Source organism: Dunckerocampus dactyliophorus, chromosome 14, assembly GCF_027744805.1.
Source record: "Dunckerocampus dactyliophorus isolate RoL2022-P2 chromosome 14, RoL_Ddac_1.1, whole genome shotgun sequence".
In the NCBI taxonomy this organism is placed as follows: Eukaryota; Metazoa; Chordata; class Actinopteri; order Syngnathiformes; family Syngnathidae; genus Dunckerocampus; species Dunckerocampus dactyliophorus.
In genome coordinates, this window is record NC_072832.1 from 16427331 (window position 1) to 16449049 (window position 21719).

Below are 21719 nucleotides of genomic sequence, written 5' to 3' on the forward strand. Positions count from 1 at the left end.
TGTGCTCGTGTGTGCGTGTGCGTGTACACGTGTGTGACGCGCTGACAGGACGCTGGTAGACAGAAGCCATCCCAGCACTGTGAGAAGAAGACTGCACGAGCCATCACAACACTGGATTACCAGCAAGCACAGGTAAGCACATGTTTCATCATTTCTGACTGTTTTTCTGTTTTTAATCTTGCAATATTAATATTATCAGTGGCGCAGCTGACTTTTTTGTACTGCTGCTGGTTCTGCAGCAGCGCCACAATCATTAAATGCCAAATCAGCAGATTTCAGCCAACCAAAGCGTTTTTTTGTGTGATCCACTAGGGTTTTATTTTGCATCCCACAGCAGGCTGCTGCCGTCGGGACAGTTACTGCAGCAGAGATATATGCACTCAGTGGAACATAAGTGCCGCATGCCCAGCACTGGGTCCATATGACTTAATTGCCATCAGTTGCATACAAAACAGATTGCAGGTATGCGTGCACCTTGTCCGCTGAGTGCTATTTGTCTGCATTTGATATGTATGATCACTGATGCTCTCTGAGCCATTTAATAATCACATTAGATGACATAATAGTGGTTGGAGAGTGTGAATAAGAAGCATGTCTTGCACACAATTCCGGAGCATTCTCTGATGCACCATATGGTTTATGGAATCTGTGTTATCTGAATATTGACTTATTTGCTGATTATTCTGGATTAGTCCATGAAAAATGTACCTATCTGTCTAAATATATGCATATCCTACTACACATCCGCCTGCATTATCCTGTACTTGCATGTCATGTCATGTGAGGTCAATATTATTTGACCTTTTCTGTGATCTTTCTATGCAAGTATCACCTGAGTAGCGGTGTTATGCAAGCGCACAGTAGTATAATGTGAGTACTCCCTGCTCTTATTGACACAGGCAGCACGAATGTTTAACTTCATACTCTCCCGGGACAAACAGAAGAGAGCATGTGACATGAGCAACTGTCTCACGGCACATTTGTATTTAAAAACTGCAACACAGGAGAAAGTACTACCTTAGTACTCATGAAGTGGCGAGTGCTGTATAGATTTGAGTCGCTACTGGGTCGATAAGCTATCATTACATCAGTGTGTAAATGTGCGACATGTGTCCACCTCCACGTGGAGTGTGTTTTCATTACTACAAATGAGAAATTCCCTCAGTCACAGTTTCCCCACTCTCATTCAATGTGCTCTACGAGGACTGGATTTTCTCATTCAGTCCAAGAGGTGTGTGTAACGTGACGCTGAACAAGCTTGATAAAATATTAAACTCAAAGAAATAAATAATCAAATGCGTCTGGGGACAGATGGAAGCCAAGCTTTTATTTTTTTAAATATCCCACTTCTGCTCAAGGACCAAAACATTGGGCAGAGGTGCTTGTTTGCTTCCGATGCACTGCCAAAATGAGAAAGACAATGACAGCACCTCTCTCTGACATGTCTTTGGGATCAGTAGTGTGTATGTGTGCGTACACGTTTACAAGTTTGTCCATTTAGGGCAGACATGGTCAAACTACGGCCCGCATGCCCGTTGGATTTTTCCATTTTTTAAAAAAACATTTAACAGGGATTTACGGTGCTATTTTTAAATTACCGTAAATCTTGAACTATTGAAATTATTCCAGTGGTTTCTGAAGCGAGAGGCTCTGTCTTTTGTAGTGATATATGGGTAATTTCGGCAATTCTAGCAGTTCCAGGAAGACGAGGCTTTGATCGAAAGCAGAGTGCGTGGGGATCTGTGTACAGAGCAGCTTAAGCCTGAGAATGTCAGGCTTAAGCAGGCTTCCTATTGGTCATCTAGAAAGGAGAGACATTCACATATTCCTGATATTCAATGTTTTATAGTTCATAATAGGGTTGCATGGTAATTATCAGACCAATAAACAATCTGTCCGATAGTTATCGGAACAATATGAGGGATTATGACGTCATACATCCGATATAATTAAAAATGGCTCAGATAAACCTTTTTTTTTAATTGCTCCAAATGGGCAAGATCGCCCATACTGTGCTGTAGGGTGAGCAAATCAAGCACTGCTTTTCTCTCACGTGCCGCAAATGGCCTGGCGTAACTGCCCTAGAGCTCACTTGTAAACAAACATGGTGTCAATGGTGTGAGGCTTCCCACTGTTTCAGGGGAAGACATTTCACCAAATGCTCCAAATGCTCTGCAAACATTCCGCGATGAGTTAAAAAAAAAACGTCAAGCTTCAACACATCAAACCTTATCAGCCACCTAAAATGCCAGCATTGCTACGAGGCCCGAGGCTTGTTCCTATCGCCGTAGCGTTTGAAAAGTGCAAACAGTTTGCCAGAGATCACCCGAAGTCTAAAGCAATCTGTGATTTTATCATGGAAATGATGGCGCTGGATGACCAGCCCCTTACTTTGTTGGCTAGTAAACCCTTTGGAGCCACGGTTTGTACTTGTGAGCCACTGATATTTGTTTAATGTTTTGTCAACAATTGTAATGTCATGATATTTGGGAAGGCAAATCTACAGGTACAGGTGTACACAATCTACAGGCCAATCTAAATGTAAAAAAATATTGGATATAAATAAGTTATTGGTTATTGGTATCGGTTTTGAGAAGCAGGAAGTTGTTGGTATTGGTATCGGCTTAAAAAAATATATCGTGCATTTCTTGTTCATACTGTAAATCCCATATCTTTTATTCATGTACATTCTGGGTGTCTTATTCAGTAAAAACCTGTAAAATTCAATTTAGTTTTTTTGAGGCGGTGTGTCTACTAAGATTATTTTCTTAGTCAATTAATCTGAAGCTTGTTGTTTTGATTAATCGAGTAATTGGTTAGGCCCTAGACGGACCAAATCAATATGAACAAAACACAAACAAGGATGGCTAAGGAAATTAAAAATATTCACATTTGAGAGATGAAATCTAAAAATATTTACATTTTGAATTAAAAAAACAATCATCAAAATAGTTGTTGATTAATTGGATAATCGATTAATCATTGATTAATTGTTGCAGCTCTAGTGTCATAAGATTTTTAGCATGCAGTAATGTAAAGCAACCTCCAGATGTGAAGTGCTGCTGAAAAAGCTAAAATAAGACAAATCACTCCAAGCAGACTGTTACAATTATAGGTGTTAAATTAAATATATAGTACAACCCTGATCAAAATCTTAAGACCAGTTGAAAAATTGCTAGAATTTGCATTTTGCACATTTAGATCTTAATGAGGTTTTAAGTAGAGCTACAATATGCAAACGCAAAAGAAGGGGGAGTGAGACCAAAAAAACATTTGGAACTTGTAATTTAAACCAAAAAAAATAAATAAAAATGAAATAGGTTGTTTATCACCTGATCAAAAGTTCAAAATGGTCATTTTCTGTCAGGCATTCACACTGTCACGCCCTCCTGATGGCTAAAGCTAAGAAGCTTTCTCTTTTTGAACGTGGTCGGATTGTCGAGCTGCATAAGCAAGGCCTCTCCCGCAAAGGATGGGCGCAATTCTAGCAATTTTTCAACTGGTCTAAGATTTTGATCAGGAGTGTATATGTACTGTAGCCGGGCCCCCTGCGAATTTTTTCTCAAAAAGTTTGCCTACCCCTGCTTTAGGGGAACAAATAAAGGCTTGTTCTTCTAATGACCTGGTTGGACAGGACCGGTGATGTATCTCTCTGCTGTGTTTACTTAGAAAGAACAAGGTTTCGATCGGCTGTTTACATGTCCCCTAAAAGAGCATTGATATGTTTTATTAAGGGGTGTATCATATCACAAGCACCTATCGTGGGCTGACAAGTGAATGACAGGATGTTCAGCTTCTAAGTATTGACTCAGGGGTAGCATAACGGCGAAAAAAAACGCAGACACTTGCTTTACAACGTGACATGAAAGGAGCCCTGAGTGTTTACACAGAGAGGGTGCTCACTTTGCATGTTTGGTAGCCACTGGCTCAGCTGTGGGGCACAAACATACAGAGAGGCAGTCACTAGATTACACTGTTATATCTGCAGTTCAAAGCAAATGTGTCCCATCGCAGTACTCTGGTTTTTACGTTACACTTTTTGGTGCAAATTAGAGTGCGCTTGTAAACATCCTGCATCTACTTTTTCGCTTTTAGGAATAAATTGCTTGGGTTGATTCTTTAAGCATGACAAAAAGGATTAGCACGGGACCTCTTGGTATGAACCCAGCACGGTTATGAATATTAATGAGGCTTTTCAAGAGTCACTCTACACCACCCACTTCCACCTCCCTCGTCTAGTTTTAGAGGAGTAATTGCAGCAAATCTTCAATCTCCAAACTCAGTCTCAAAGATTTATCCAATCTGGACAGTATGCCATGGACAGTAGGTGGAGGTTAAGGTTAAGGAAGGTTAGTGAAGATCTGGAACGCCATTGCTTCGCTGTTGGGGTTGCATTTTCTAGCTGGTTTGTCGATGACTTGCTGCTTGAGAGCAGTATGCTAAATAGGGGGCCATGAAATCTGCTCTGAGTGGACGTAAACATTCTCGAGGAACAGAGGACATTATTCATTGCAATTTGTAAACGCATGGATTCCAAATTTTGCACGATAGGCACATTTGCATTCTTTGTACTAAATCCGTTCTCGCAGTCGTCAGATTTCTTGAATAAGCTGGATGTTGTAGACAAACACCGGGTTTGTTTTTATTGCGTGTTCATTTTACAACAGGTTACTTAGCAACCACCCCCCCGTCCCCGCCCTGCCCACTTTCGCCTTTGGGTGAAGTGGAGAGTGAAGTGTGATGCTCGGGCTTTTCAAGGCTCGTCGTGTAAAGAAGCCCGCCCCATCAGAGACACATGTAAACAAGGTAGCCAAAATACAGTTTATACTTTGATGATGGACTTACACAGCGCCGCACCTCCCCACCCATCTGCCATGCTCTGTTACATGTCGGCAGCTGATGGAAAACAACAATGCCACCGCAGCTGCTGGCGGATAGCTCTAAAAGAATGAGCATGTGGTGTGACTCATCATCAGGCAAACCACAATCATCAAGTGGAAGTGATGCGCCGCAGATGAATAAAACTCACACAGTGAGAAATGAATGGGCTCCCGTCCGTGGTTTTTGCTGGACTTGTCCTGCTGGCTTCATCGGGCCGTGATCTTCAGCTCTCGCTGGATCGGTTCGCAGCCGAATGTCCGTGGCCCTCGGAAAAGGGTGGCGTGCCACCTCTGGGTTGGGGATGAGATCCTGCCCCAAGTGGAGGAGTCCAAGTATGGTTTTGTTCATGAGTGAGGGAAGATGGGCCACAAAATCGACAGGCAGATTGGTGCAGCATCCACAGTCATGTGGACTCTGCATTGGTCCGTCGTGGTGAAGAGGGAGCTGAGCCGAAAGGCAAAACTCTCAATTTACCAGTCGATCTACGTTCCCATGAGCTTTGGGTAGTGACCGAAAAGGACAAGATCTCAGGTACAAGCAGCCAAAATGAGATTCCTCCATAAAGTAGCTGGGCTCTCCCTTTAGAGATAGGGTGAGAAGCTCTGTCATCCAGGAGCAACTCGGAGTAAAGGTGGCTCCGGCATCTGGTCAGGATGCCTCCCCCTAGTGAGGTGTTCAGGGCACACCCGACCAACAGGAGGACTCGAGGAAGACCCAGGAAGGACACTTTGGAGACACTATGACGCTCCACTGGCCTGGGAATGCCTCGGGATCCTCCGGGAGGAGCTGGACAAAGCAGCCGGGAAGAGAGAAGGGCCTCCGCTTAGGCTAGTTCCCCCGCCACACGACCCCAAATAATGGTCATCATCAAATAAGTGGTCATCAGTGCACTCCAGCCCTGCAGCCACCAGGGCTGGAACCACACAACCCCACCAGAAGAGAATTAAGTCCAGCAGCGCTAGCCAGTGAGCTAAAAGACCGGGGCTGTCAAGCCATTGTCCGGTGCAGCTCTTAAGGCTCCATGGAGTGAGGTTTTACACATACTGTCACACAACCATACTAACTGGCATCCATTACATACTCATTTATAGGAAGTCTGACTATGGCAACTCAGAACTGAGGCAGTGACAGCAGTACCCCACCAGAACCGAAAGTCTACACTGTATTGCTAGCTTTCTAATACAGTGGAACTGCTAAGGTTGAACACAATGTGTTCCGGGATGCTGAGATTTGGTCCAGTTTAGTCAGTTTAGTCTGTTTTCTGCATAGTAAACAGACCTGCCAGCATCGGCATCCGCTTTGACCCTTGAATATGCTTGTATGTTTCCTGCTCCTCGGGTACCTTGCATTTTGCCCGTTTCAGTTTTGAGTTCCATCTCTGAAGCTTGAATTTAGCTCCAATGTCAAGGAGCCTGCGTGCGCTACCCAGGCTTGGCCCTCACTCCGCGAACCCTCCCGCGCAGCGTGACGCGCATCTTGTGCTTCAGCGTCGCGGACCATGAAGGCTGTGATTGGTTGGCTTTCTTACACTATTCCCTGTGTGTGTATGACTCGTTCAGTGGGCTTACAGCCCACCTTCACCATCTCCTTCCCTCAAACACTTCTCTCTTTAATTACCAGTGTTCGCAGGCGACGAAGGACGCTAATAAGCTAAATAGTCGACGAGTGTTGGGGGCCAAATATCGTCACTGTCCATAAGAAATCTTTTAAGTAATTTTTAAAATTCAGAATGAATTAATTGTGTAGTTAACCTTAATGTTGATGACCACCGACAGATGCAGTGACACACACACACACACACACACACACACACACACACACACACACACACACACGGATGACTACTTTTGCTTGGCAGGTCAAGTTATTCACTTAAAGACGTCACATATCCGTTTTGTTTTATTATTATTTATTAGTTTACACGTCTGGCTCACAGTCAGGAGCCATTGGCTGTCAACCAGTCCAGGGTTTACACCACTTCTCGCTCAAAGCTCACCCATGGTGATCATCACTGGTACACTTCTGTGGGGGCATCACCACAAAACAGCCAAGGAGGTACATGACATCATTGTCTAATTTGCATAATTGAGCAAGATGCAAAACTGTGTGTGGACAGATAAAACTGAGCGTTACATTAGCTCATGTTTTTAAGCTTTATTTAACAACAGAACATGAAATTATAAGGAATGGGTGATAAAAACAATCTGCGATGGAAATTATATACATTTTGCTTATGATAGAGATTTTAATTTGTCAAAGTATTGTCCTGTTGTGATAATGCATGTTGATGACACAACCTAGCCAAAATTGAGAGTGACAAACTGTAACAGTGTAACGTGTCATAGGTGTAATTTCACAGCTACTGTGGCTAAAGTATGTCTTCCACCATGCGGAGTCGCTCTGCTAAGTCACTTCTCCTCGCCCCTGTGGCGACTACATTTCTTACTCGTACAGTTCTCACCAAAGGAGGACGAGGAATAGCTAAGCATGCGACACACCGACCGCGACACGTTCAAGCTAAGCTAGCCTGAAGGTATCCTAGCGAAAGAACAGTGTTTCATACACTTTAACAGAAGTCTGGCTGAAACAACAAGCCATTTAAACGTGCATATTATAATGTAACTGTAAGCAAAAGTAAGCAGCGAGAATAAATAAAACATAGAACCAACGGCCACTACAAATAAATGAATGTATGGGAAAAAATGAAGCATCGTGTTTATGAAAATCATCTCAAGTCGAGATAAATGTGACACGATATTGATCGAGTTGCGTGTTGTTTCTTGATGCGACGAGATAAGTCAGACTCGGCAAGCTTGCCCGAAATAGACAGACGGAGACCCGGTGGAGTCCCGCCGTTAGCTCATTTCACACGAGGATAACTTCATACTGCTTTAAAAATTGCTGGATTATCACATTGCTGTTTATATTCACGTTTAGCTGCCATATCCTATGACTCAATTATCAAGTTGGTCTGTCACATTGCTCCAGGAGTTATATTAGGGAACATGCTCAGAGCTTCCACTCCCTTCCACTGCACGCACCAGTCAAAACATCCAGCAGAGATGAGGAATCTCTTCAAGTGCTCTCTCAGACAAATATTGGACTTGTCATTGCCACTCACCTAATGTCCAGTACACCCTGTGAGCTAAGCCACTAGGAATCTGTGCACAGCTGAGCTTGTTAACCCGTGATGCCATCAAACACGATTCTGAGCTTTGCTTCACTATTCCATTCTGTCTCCTTTTTGTTTAACCTGACAATTGCCTTGCACTTTCCGGGTCATAAAAACTGTAAAACAGTTAACCCCTTCCCCAGGGGTCTCCAACAGGTAGCTCGTAGCTCTTACTATCTTAAATACATTTAAAATACATTTTAAAATATGTGGCTTTCATGGCTCTCTTCCCGACCCCGCTATCAAAGACATTTCTTCTCTTTAGCTTTTTTCTTCCTGGTTCTTTTGGACCGCATAGCTAAGCAGTCAATGATCACACAAGTTGAAATGTTTTCAAACTGTAGTAAATATATTTGGCTACAGCGCTGGAGTCCAGCATTGACAAGGAAGGTTGAAGAATGATGGGTGTAAAGAGCATATGAAGCAGTTGCCCCCGTAGAATGTTTTTCTGAAAGTGAAAGTTAAGCTTGTGTGAGAGAGTGAGAGCAATTACTCTTTTGTGTATTTATGTCTTCCGGTATTTTTCCATCAGTCATATGTACATGTTGCGCAACTCTGATTGTGCTATGTGAGTGTGTGTGTGTCAAGAAGGCCTTCTGTAAGAAACTACTTGACTGAAAATGCACTGTGCTATTAGACTGAATGTATAGGGATAGTAATATTTAACAATACTGAAACACAAAATGCAAATGAACACATTTTTTAGTTGTTGATGTTGAATTTTGCGGCTTAACACTTTCCCTTTTAAAAACAAAATCTATAGTAATTAATAAATCATGCTGTTTTGTCATTGAATGGGGCCTATTATTAGTCAAAAAATATGGCTATAAGCAAATTTTACATATTTTTTGCCTAAATTAAGCATTTTCAAGCTTACAAATTGCCAAATTAATTAAAATACAAATATAAGGCATTCAGAAGATGCATTCAAAGACGCTGTGAATGAAATGTAGTATTCTACACTGGCCACTAGGTGTCAGTAATATTAACTGCAACGTTTGGTGAGACACACAAGCACCACACTTGATAGTCGGAACAACAGGCATTTATTGCAGATTTGAGTTACTTCACAACAGGCACAATAACCCCTAAAAAAGTCAATAACAATAACACGAGCTACAATTGCTGCAGTAACCCATGGCAAGCTAAAACTCAACTCTGAACCCCCGACATCACTTCCTGTCGCCCGAACATATTTATAGCAATGCACGACTCTTATTTATGTCTTAAATGGCTTATTTACTCTTACCATGTCTACTGTATTGGGTAATACGAGTGTATACAGTAGGTGACTATAGGAGTGCTATTTCATATCTAGAGGGCTCTAATAACCATATTTACAAGGTTGTAAAAGGATTTCTATTCTCTTAACTATCCATCCATCCATTTTCTATACCGCTTCTCCTCTTTAGGGTCACGGGGGCATGCTGGAGCCTATGCTGGAGCCCATCCCAGCTGACTGATCGCCAGCCAATCGCAGGGCACATATAGACAAAGAAGCATTCACACTCACATTCATACCTATGGATGAATGTTGCGCAACTCTGATTCATACCTATGGTAGGTGTGGACTATGGACAATTTAGAGTCGCCAATTAACGTAACCTGCATGTTTTGGGAAGGTGGGAGGAAACTGGAGAACCCGGAGAAAACCCACGCACACACGGGGAGAACATGCAAACTCCACACATAAATGCCCAAGGGAGAATCGAACCCAGGTCTTCCTGATCTCCAGACTGTTTCTGTGTTGGCCAACATGCTAATCACTACATCACCGTGCGGCCCTTCTCTTAACTAAATATTAAATATTCAACTAAATATTCTAGTTATAAATATGGAATCCTACCTTGGGGAAATTCACTCATCATGGTCAGGTCTAAAACTAATTAACCGCGATAAACAAGGGATGCCTGTATACAGTTTGTGTTGAAATTAGGTAGTGAAGAGTAGACCTTGGGCTGTTTACCTGTCAATCACAACAGAGACAGACCGCCATTCCCATTCACAACGAACGTGGTTCAACAGGACCCTTGTAAGTACACTGAGAATATGCAAAAATAAGAGATTAGGTTCTTATAAATATGCCTTTTATAAAAATAATAATCGTGTCTTGAGTTTTTACTTCCGTCTATAACCTGGCTCTGGGTCTGTGATCCATGCTGTGTCACGCTTGGAGTAAAGCCTGCAGGCCTTGCTGAAAATAAGTATCGCCCTGGTTACTGTCAACTCACTGACATCCTTATTCCGCTGTCTATAAAAGCCGAGCGGTCCTGTTAAAAGCCTGGCTTTGGAAACAGTAACAGTTTGTTGCTGCCATTTTGTCCAATGCGGCCAGAACCTTCACATGTGCCAACACACTGTTTTCTATCCCTGAGATCCGGCCATGATCACATCCCAAAACCTGTCATGGAACACGGTGGCTGGCTGTGAGGCTGTCCAAACACACAGGCACATCTGTCCTTGGCTAGTGTGATGCTGCGGACACAAATATGAGGACATCTTTGACATAAACAGACCTGATAATCATCCCCCATTAAAGCTGTTGCTTCTCATGTTGCTGTGATATTTCATTTAGTGAGGTTTTCAGAGAAGCCATTGAAGTGGCGTCCATACAGACACACTTTAATCTCCCTCCATTATCAACATGAATGTGTAATCCTCCAGCGAGACCTCCAGTATCATGACTGTAGTGTGTGACTTACATACATTTCCTTTTATGCTGCACTTGTTTGAAATGAACCTCAAATAGCTTGCTGGAGGAATGTGTAGAATCCCCGGCTGCTGTCCAGGGTGGAAGCTGTTTATGGAAGAGAGCCGGGAGGGTGCAGGGGAAGGCAAGGGGGTGGGGGGTTCTCAATTATGGGGATAAGCTGCTGCTCTGGTGCGGCCTTTTCGAGCCATGTTTGGAGCTGTTTGGTGGGATCCGCACTCGCTGCTGGATAGCGTCTCAACGCCATGCCATTCGTTGACAAAGCAGAAGTCACAGAGCATTACATAATGTCCCTTTCTTTTAGTCCGTAGTATAGCTGAGTGTGTGCTGAGGACCCTTTTCTGTTAACATAGCTCAATTAAAAGGTGCCCCCGGCATGAAATACATCATAGTCCAACATGGTACCATACCATGCATTGGTTTAGGTCTCTGAGGGGGCAGGCACGTGGAACTTCATTCGCAGAGTCCCTCAGAGTCACTGGTTCTAGTATAGTTGCATTGAATCATATCTGTGCCCTATTCACAAAATTCAAAGAGGTTTTTTATATTTACTGCTGTAATTTGATGTCTTTACGTGACACATTAGCAAATTCCCTCTGCGTTTGTGCAATGTGTTCAGCACAGTTTGACTTTCAGAACAGGCACAGCGTGTCATAGCTACAGCGGCAAAAGCACCAAATACAAAATGATCCAAAACCAAAAACACCGCAAAACACATGTAGTTGAAAAAAGCTGCAATCACGTAAACGCTGCAGGATAAAAAAAAAAAAACAAATGCAGAAGAAAAATGCTGCCAATGCCAAAAGCGCAGTCCAACCCCTAAAACAACTCCATCAGAGAAACTTCACAGAGCAAAACGGACGTTAGCCGGGTTACGAGGTGTACCAGACCTAATGGATCTTTAAAGACAAGACATGCCCAGAAGAAAGTTGGTGGACGAAAAAGGTACATTTTTCTGGGTCTTTGTTAAACACTCGGGTTGCTCTATAGTACTGTAATTAGGTCTTCAGTTTTTAAAGACAGATATACTGTACCTCAGGTCTGACGCCCCTGGTAGCCTGGATAACTTCCCTTCTGCTCTGTGAAGTCGCAGCTTTTGACTCATGGAGTTGTTTTGGGAGTTTCTGTGTGTTTTGCATTTGCACCGTGAGAGCCATTATCAAAAACAAGTATAAATATGATAATATATATGTGCCACAGCAAGGTTTTGAACGATGATCGCCCATATAGAGCAACAGCCTTGCTAGCTATACACCATGCATGTGTTTAGCGAGGAAGGAGTTCCAGCACATTAAGAAAGATAGCTACGGCCCGCGTGAGATTATTTTACCAATATAGGTCCCCTTATCTTCGGACACAGAGTCACCAATACACCTGACTTACAGTAAGCTTGTAAACATGGCGCTCAGCCAAATGTGACGAGCATAAATGGAATGGCTCAGTGATTAAAGGTTCAGACAACTCCTACACACAACATCTAAACTAGAACATCATATGAAGCAGTTCACAATCAGTATTTATCTCATAATATGACTCAAATATAAAACCTTTTAGTAAAATACATCCACTTACCAGAGATTTCGCCTCAGTCAGCGATTATGGGCGTAACTTACTGTGCAAAGCAGTTTTGCTCTGATCAACCGATCAAGACAGGGAGCCTGGCTCTTTGCTCTGATTAACCAACTGGCAACCTTTGAGGCAAATCAGAAATATGATTGGCTAAAGGAAGAGCCCCACTGTCTACTGTGTATGTGACAGCAACCTCATTTTTTTCATTCGGAAGGCCCTGGCAGATTACATTGATATGGCAACACACAGAAGCTTAACTATTGGACAAAAAACATACACATACTGTACACTGCTGGAAGCGCTGCAGAAATATGGTACAACATGGAAATGATAGACTGTTGGGAATAAATTGATATAATTTAATGTAACAGATGCTACAGTTTGAAATGTAGAACAGTGTTAGGCCAGCAGAGAAGGCTTTGCAGGCCCTGACTGCACGCCATTGGGTTTTAATCCTGCAGTGTTTTATTAAACTAACAATTATTTTCTTAGTCGATTCATCTGAAGATTGTTGTTTTGATTAACCGAGTAATCATTTAGGCCCTTTAACACCAAAAGTAACAAAAGTAAGTACACCTCACAGTGAACATTTTTTTTATGGTGAGATGTTTATGCTTATAATATTATTGCTTTATCCTTGCAATACATTCTTCTTTTAAAATTCTCACTTTATTCTTAGAATATTTCAACTTCATTCTCACTTTATTTCTGTATTTACGACCATTTATAAAGGAGTAGCAATCTGAAATAGTTTGAATGCCTTAGTATTGAAAAGAGGAATGAAGTACTGCAAGGGAAAACATTCTGTAATTCATATTATCGCCATTTTACGCATCCTGGTGAATGAATGCATATTTCAATGTAGTGGTAGTGGTAACCAAAGTCACTGTTTTTAAACCTGAAGGAAAATCCTTCTTGAAATGTTGGCAGCATACCTAACATACGCACCAATTAACATCCCATAGATAGTCAACATTGTAGTGGTTCGTCATGTCGACGGAGGTATACTGTAGAGTCTAGGAGCAGACGCCCTACATGGGAAGGGGAGGAGGATTTTGATCTTGCGGTCTGCACAGATTCTGCAGAGTGGGTGCCACATTCCCAGGTGGCATGTGGTGACAGGTCCATCTGGGCACACCTGTTATCAGAAACAAACAGACCCCCTACGTCGCGAGGTTCAAGGTCAAAGCTGGGACGGCCTGCTCAGATCCCCACAGCTTAGCCAGACGTCTCGGGGGACTTCAGAAGGTCTTGGCGCACATGGACTGTGAGCTGGAAACAGCATCCCTGTAAGGCCATACTGGTTTCTTCGACAAGTAGGTGCATTTTGGTCATGATTATGGTTGATTGAAGCCTTTTAGGGAAGCGCTTTTAGGGTGGAATACTTTCATCATAGAAATTTGGTTCTGTTTTCCTGCTCGCAGTTAATCACTTCAGTTTGTCTTTTAAGAAAGTTGGAAAATTGACTGTTCTGAAAAAGAAACATGTGACTCCAATATGCCTCACGCACTCATTGAATGCATTTTAAATGGCAAAAGGTGTAAGTACCGACCACTAATGAACGATAATGTAAGATGATCGATGAACAGATTGAATCGGAGTCACGGTGTTTGTATGTAGTTATGTAGTTAAGTTTACGTTTGAACTTGCAGCAACTATGATGCGTTCAAGGACCGCCAAACAAAGTGCCAAATCTCAACACGTGGAGAAAAAACATCCGTGAAGCATAAAAATTCTTTCAAAAAATCATGTCATGAATTACGTTATAATTTATAGTGTAATTAACGCATGCACACCATGTCAAGCCACCCCTCTCTATTCTGACCTGAGCACATCAACAGCAGTGCAATTCCAACACCATACACTGTATGTATCTCCAACTCACACACACGTCTCTAGTTCTCCTTGGAACGACACTTCCTCATTGTCACTAGATGACAGAAAGGTGCATTCAGAGGCACTCCGAACATCACAACGACGTCTTTATTATGCGTGAGTGCGTGGTCTAAATAAACAGAAATACAAAGAAAAACAATGGGTGGATATTCTTATCACTCACTTTGTAACTTTTTATGCAGAAGTGCACTTGCATTTTAGTATGCTTGGAAATGCCAGAAAATATATTTATACTCAAAACAGTGAATTCAACTTTTAAAAAATCACACGGTGTCTATGAACGCAACTCATCATTACCCACAATAACGCGATTAAAGTGTGACTCAAGTGTTCTGCTACTATTGAAGAGACTAGTGTTAGGCAAATAGATTTTTAGACGTGTGTTATCTTTTAGCCCGATTTTAATTTTCAGTTCATTTGGAGCTGTTAATACATACAAATATATAAAATTGAGTCCGGTTGTTTTTACATAAAAATACAGTAAACAGGGCATATTTTACAAATAGTGGCAATTGGTGATTAATCATGATTAATTATGATTAATTAATTAGAACATTTATTTGATAAACATTTGTAATCATTTGATGCGACCAGTCCAGGGTGTACCCCGCCTGTCGCCCGAAGTCAGCTGGGATAGGATCCAGCATACCCCCGCGACCCTAATGAGGAGAAGCGTGATAGATAACGGATGGATGGGTGGATGGAATCATTTGACAGGACAAGTTTTTTGCGTAAGAAAAAAACTATTTTCAGAGAAAAATAATACAAATAAAACTTTTTTTTTTTTTACCAAAAATTAGCAAATTTGTGAGGTCATGAATGCTGGATGCAGTGTGTCGGGATCCACTGTACTGTATTATATAGAAAGAAAATCTGTGTTTGTCACCTGTATCTGCACAATCTGTGATATCTGTCAAATTTAGAAGTTGTACTTTTTTCCAAAATGTTGCTGCAAAGCCAAAAAACACAAAGAATTGGATTAAGAATTTGGGGATAATTCATCATAGAAATCTAGAGACTTGATGCAAAACTGCCCCCTAAGGGGTGTGAGTGGCATCGGGGATAACAACAGAACAGTCTAATTGAGAGCTTGGCAATTCTAGGATCTTTCAACTAACTTCCTTGACATTATGGCTTTATGATCATGTGTATGAATGTTATCACAACCAGTTTCCTATGTCTACAAATGTATCATCCTTGTAACATCCAATGGCTAAGTTCAAAATGATCTTTTTAAGCCATGTTTTCCAGATGTTTGAGCTGCTCGGCTTTGCCATTAGTTCAAATGAGCCCTTCAGTGACAGCAGCATCTTCTTAATAATGGATGACAGAATATGTTTCTGAGCTTATTTTGTCCTGTCATGATTACTGCTGGCCATCCCACAGCTTCTGACCCGGTCGCCTCGTTTCCTCAGCCAGAACAGATGGATCTCTTCTAAGGCATGTCTTCCTAAAAAGGCCGGGGTGATCTTTGCTCCTGGGTGTTTATACAGCAAGCTGAACATTGCAAGCTGTCATCTTGTCCTTTTATCATTCTTTATATGCTGTAGTCACCGCCTTGGGGTTCATCTGAGGATGTCGAGGAAGTAGCTGATGGCAAAAGAATGGCCTGTAGTGAGTGGCTTTGGAAATGACGTCATGATGGGTTGTTTGACTTTGATTACATGTGTGTAGTTACACAGAAGACAACATTTTATATTAGTCGGGGAGCTTATCATCAAGTCTGAGTGTTATCCTAAAACGTTTCTGCTGCATGTCCCACCCTTGGGATATGTTTGGATTCACTCCAGTTTTCCCATATCAATTTAGGCTGTTTGGCCTCTTCTATTTGAGAGGTTGCACTTCCTGCCGAACTATCTATGCACACTATCTTCTCACCTGCACTTTCATTTAACGTATATTCCACTGGGGACAAAAGCTACTTTCATCAATTGGGATGAAAGCTTCTTTTTGGCACACGTCACAGCAGTCGAGTTGAGAATCAGTTTGCCACATTGTGGTCGTGGTTATGGTAAACCCATGGGAATTGACTGTGAATCTATGCGATGTCCCCCCCAAGAAAGATCCAAGTAAACAGTGAGTGTGTCTGTGCCTTTCCTTGGAATTCCTAATGAGGATGTCTCTTAAATCAGTGGGGCTGGCTATGCTCAAAGGGAGGCCCACTAGAGTGATGGAGATGCTTTTACACTGGTGGTCTTGGTGTTGTCTCTGCATGCACCACCGTTGAAGCTGGGATTAGCATATGTTTAAAGGGACAGTGCAAATGTGCTAAATGTAGTAATGTCTTAGGGAAGCTCATGACATCGCCAGAAGTAGTTTTGTTGTATAGACGTCTTTAGGAATGTTAAACTGTTCACTGTTCATCATAATTACTAACTCAGGATTTGTGTTTACAGTTGAACCTCGGTTTTCCTATGCCCGGGTTTTCATAAAATTTGGTATTCGACAAAAATTATTACTAAAAATATGTCTCGGTTTTCATATAGTGTTCCCTCGTTTATCACAGGGGATACATTCCCAAAATAGCCCGCAGTAAGTGAAATCCGTGAAGTAGCCAACGTCATTTGTTTTACTATTTTTATATGTTTTAAGGCTGTAAAACCTCTCACTATACACTTTTCTCAGACAGGCAATAACATTTTCTCACATTTCTTTCTTGTTTAAACACTCTTGAAAAAGTCCAAACCTTTGTTTGAATTTTAATGAGCAACCTACGTCACTTCGCCGTTCCGTTGTCCTGTTGCAGTCCTCATCCTTCGAGCCGAAGATTCATTTACAAGCTAGCAAGCAAGCAAACTAGCGATGACACAGGAGACACGGCAGGGCTGCACGAAGGAGATTGATTGACAATGGTCTACAGCCAATCGGGACGTAGAAAACAATGGGCGGTGCAGACAGACGACAGAGAAGAGCGAGACACTCAACTTCCCATGATGCAATTCTTCTTAAAGGGCCAGGCTCGACCTGCAACAGCGTTCATCTGCAAAAAAATCTGCAAATCCGCGAAAGGTGAACAGCAATAGAGAGAGGGAACACTTTACTGTCTCTGTTATCGTATGGCCAAGCAGCGCGCCGAACAAACTAGTCAAGTACCCAAACAAAGCATCCAATCAGTCTCTGTGAAGAATGGATAGGTGGTTCTTTTAGAATTGGGACACCATCAACAGATTCCAGTCGTGGAATCCTTTAATCATCTTTATCATGTGTTTGCGGGTGGATTATTTGCTCATGTAACGCACACAGATCAATGAATGAATCGTATCATGAATCGAGGCATTCATAAATACTGCATATTTATGCTTTTTTTTTATTTATTTATTTTTTTTTTACTTAAGATGGCTGCAGAAAAAGTATGTAAGTGCCAGAACATTGATAAAGAGAGTGAGAAAGACTATTCAATTCAAGAAAGAACTCATAGCAAAGTACGACGGTAGCATCTGTTGCAATAGGAGAGGTAAAGGTAAGGGTTCCTTTGTTAACACAGTTTGCAAGGGGGACTGGTTTAAGGGAGACACATAGCAGAAAGTGAGCCGGGCCAGTGTGTTTAATGATGATTGTGCCTGCTGCTGAAGTTTACAACAAAGTTCAAGTGAGAAAGTATACAGATCCACTCTTTAAAGTTAAGTTTGTACCGGGCTACAATGAAACACCGTTTGTTCCCTTGGCTGTTCCGTTCCTCCCCTCCTCCTGCCACTCACCTCTGTGTTTGCTAGTCTTCAATAAAGTTAAAAGCCATGTTAAATGTTCATTTATCCATCTCATGCGTCATTTATATGTATTTCACTTTGTTTTCTGCATGTAAAACTATAAGTATTATTTAGAAAATGTATTTATACATTTTGTGTTAACATTTTCGAGTGTGCAATATAATAATTGGATTTACATTCTTACTTACGGGAACAATCGATGCGGTTTTAATACGGTTTGGTTTTTGCCTGACATTTTGCAATGAATTAATGACGAAAACTGAGGCTCCACTGTACCAATTAACCCTGTTGCTCAAACAACAAAATTAAAGCACGATGTCTCTGTCATCCCTTTCCTCTAACATTGGAGCTCATTTCCGAGTGCTTATATGGTCGTATTACAGCTAGCACCTCTATAAAAATGTGTTTTGCTTGAGTGTATCATGCTAAAATACAATGCATGTCTGGTTAAAAGTTCATCCCGATCCACAGCTAATGTTATAAACCCCGGTGGGAACGTTGTTTAGTCTGGTGCAGCTGGGGAAGAGGAAGTAACACGTCAACCAGTAATAGAATTGCATTCATTTGAAATGTCTTCGCTGACATTCTCCGTGCAGCAACACTAAATAATAAATTAATTAATTACCTCATGCCTGAAATGCATGTTGATTTAGTTTTGTTTACATGTGCACACCCCAGGGCTCTCCAGAAGAGGGCAGCGTGACACCAAGCCCAACTCCCAGTAAGCGTAAGCTGATAATAATGCAAAACACATAAAATGTGTGTGTGTGTGTGTGTTTTAAACTAACCCTTCTCTGTGCACTGAAGTCCCATCAGGTCCTCGTGCTGTGAGTGCCATCAGGATCACACCTCTGTCAACCATGAAAGGATCCCCTGACCTGATTCCTGCTGCGGGTGATATTTCCCTCCTTCTCCTCATGAAACTTTCAGTGCCTACAACTGTGGGACACCTCATACTCCCTGATGAAAACTTAGAAGGATGTGGAATCATGTTAATAACCTGCTCTGTGCTCTACTTCCTGCTCTGAGTGACAATTTGTTTCACATGACATGAAATTAGCTACAGTAAATGGCCTGGTTTTCATGTTCTATTTTGGTCATTTGGGGTGTGAGGAAGCAAAAACCTGAAAATTGAGTGCACCTTTTCATAAGCATTGTAGGATATTTTTTTATTTTATGTGTGCAGGCCTAGACCCCAGCAGGGTGTGCAAAGGAAAAGGAGTAGTGACACTGAGGGCCACCCTGGTCCACTTAGATGATGAAGCCAGCGGCAGCGCGGAGCCAAGCGTCATCACAACACCAAGTAAGCGAACGCCACAGCTGCTTGAAAACGTATTTGGCGGATCGTAATAGTTGCACTGCTGTGTGAAAAAGCAGCACATCTCTGTCGAATCTGGATGGCTGGAAGTGAATGTTGCATTTATTTGGAGCAGGGGTGTCCAAAGTGCAGTCCGGGGGCCATTTGTGGCCCGTGGCTGTTTTTTCATTGGCCCACAGCACATTCTAAAAATATAATTTAATAAGAAAACTTTAAAAAAAACAGCAAAAACTAAAAAACCAGATGTAATTTTACAAGAATAAAGTGAAAATCTTACGAAAAAATGTTGTAATCCAACAAAAAAAGTCTGAATTTTACGAGAATAATGTTGTAATATTATGAGGAAAAATAATGTCATTTTAGTAGAATAAAGCTGAAATATAAAAAAATAGACATTTTATGATATATTATGAGACACAAAACAAGAGAAAATTAGAAAAAAATTGAAAATTAGGTTGGGGAAAAATTAATAATTTAGTATGGTAATATGGTAATATTATGGTATTAATGTCAAAATATTGTGGGAATAAAGTTATAACATCATGTGCAGAAAATTTACAAAGATTATTTAAGAAGGAAGTTGAAATATTTGGAAAATTAAAAAAAGACTATAGCCAAAATGACAAAGCTGAGGTGCAGTTTTTTCTTGAAATATAACTTCCTAGCATGTCTACATGTGTTGGTTTAGTGGACCTTCGTTCCTTTCATTTTTCAGTATTCGGCCTTCGGTGGAAAATGTTTGGACACCCCTGATTTAGAGATAAAAAATCAATGACACGCCTTATCGACGTTTGTCAGAGTTATGTAATGAATCATGTTTTGAAGTCTGTCTGTCGTTGTTAGGCAACTCGGGGTCATGACAAAGGGCAATTGCTCATATTTTCATTTGTGTGTCAAAGAGCTCTTTTGTCACAGTGTGCCCACACTGCACTTTGCTGCAGAGGCCTTGACTGTGGGCCTGTTTGTTGCATGGAACACATGGGGACAGTGCTGGAGGCCAGCCAAGTCTTTTGGGGAGATGCTTTAATTGTTGTAGCGTCTGACTATAAAGGCCACTGCTACAATGAGGTTTTGCAGCTCACTGAATAGGCACGTTGTTCTGATCACAAAATTCAGGGATGGTGGGAGATTTTTTTCCTTCCTTTTTTCGAGGGATATCAACATATAGTGGACGCCGCTTATCTTGACGCCCCTTTGGCTTGCTAATGCCGACGTAGGCGGTTGCCGACATAGCCGAAATCGAAACCAAAACTAACCATTGCTTGCACATTTACTTACATAAGGAGAATGGGAAGTAATAAAGCATCTTTGACCCTTTGTTTACAATTTTGTTTACATGGTTTTCCTCCATTTGAGCATATTTTTATTTTGTTTTCTGTTTTTATATGATATTGTAGCAATCGTTTATTGCGATTAATTGGTTCCAGACCCGACCGTGATAAGTGAATTTCCGCAAAGTAGATTTCCTTATTTACAAATGGTATATTTTCATGGTTAGAGCACAGAAAACCCGTTTACGACCTTCTAAATACGGTTTTTAACATCACAGTAATCTCTCGCCACTTCGTGCTTCAAATTTTGCAGCTTCATTCTATCACGGTTTTTCAAAAACGTATCAATTAATAAATCATGCTGCTTTGTGTTTGAATATGGCCTATTCCTTCCAAAAGTATGCATATTTAAGTACATTTGATCTATTTTTAGCCTAAATTAAGGATTTCAAGCATAGAAATGGCAAAATGAACTAAAATACAAATGTAAGCCATTCAGAAGGCGTAATCAAAGACCTTGTGATTATAAGTAGTATTCTAAACTGGCCACTAGGGCACTGTAATGTTTGGTGAGACACATAAGCACCAGATTTGATGGCCGGAACAACAGGCTTTTATTGCAGGGTGAAATTCTCTCACAACAGGCACAATAATACCTAACACAAGGTGCTATTGCAACCGTAACCCATGCCAAGCTCAAAAAATCTCTGAACTTCTGATTTCCCTTCCTGTCTGACCCGCATTCAGCTCCCCTACACATACATTTACAGCAACACACATGAGCAGGAGTCTCACTTATACCTTAAATGGCTTATTTTCAGTAATACGAGTGTAAAGGCGACTATAGGGATGTTATTTCATGCCTAGAGGGCTCTAATAATGTTAAAACCCGTATTTAGAAGGTTCTAAACAGGTTTTCTATGCTCTAACTACAAAAATATTCCATTTCTAAAAAGGGACCCTACTTACTACATTTACATTATCCAATATGGTAGACATAATTCAAGAAAATAAGACATACACAACAAAAATAGGACATAATATAAACTTTCACGTTAGAATTGCGAGTCACCGAGTACTCCAGAGTACTTCTTCTCATCAGTGTAACATTAAAGACACCCAGTGACCAGTGTAGAATACTACATATCATTACAACACACACACACACATCCAGTATACCCCCATTTGTTTCATT

The 21719-nt window shown here is 41.4% G+C and overlaps 1 protein-coding gene across 9 annotated transcripts in view; it reads left to right on the forward strand.

Moving 5' to 3' along the window:
- Positions 1–13: 13 nt before the first annotated feature.
- The window catches only part of LOC129193784 (sorbin and SH3 domain-containing protein 1), a 64579-nt gene continuing 42873 nt past the window's right edge, over positions 14–21719 (forward strand). For 2 of the 9 annotated variants that reach the window (XM_054798417.1, XM_054798419.1), the window contains exons 1-4: positions 9492–9613; positions 18614–18656; positions 18743–18829; positions 19122–19238. In XM_054798417.1, coding sequence (XP_054654392.1) covers positions 9611–9613; positions 18614–18656; positions 18743–18829; positions 19122–19238 — 250 coding nt within the window. In that variant the 5' untranslated portion in view covers positions 9492–9610. Of the gene's footprint in view, positions 133–9491; positions 9614–13471; positions 13649–18613; positions 18663–18742; positions 18830–19121; positions 19239–21719 lie in introns of those variants that run through there. The other 7 variants (XM_054798422.1, XM_054798424.1, XM_054798418.1 and 4 more) reach the window with 7 other exon arrangements.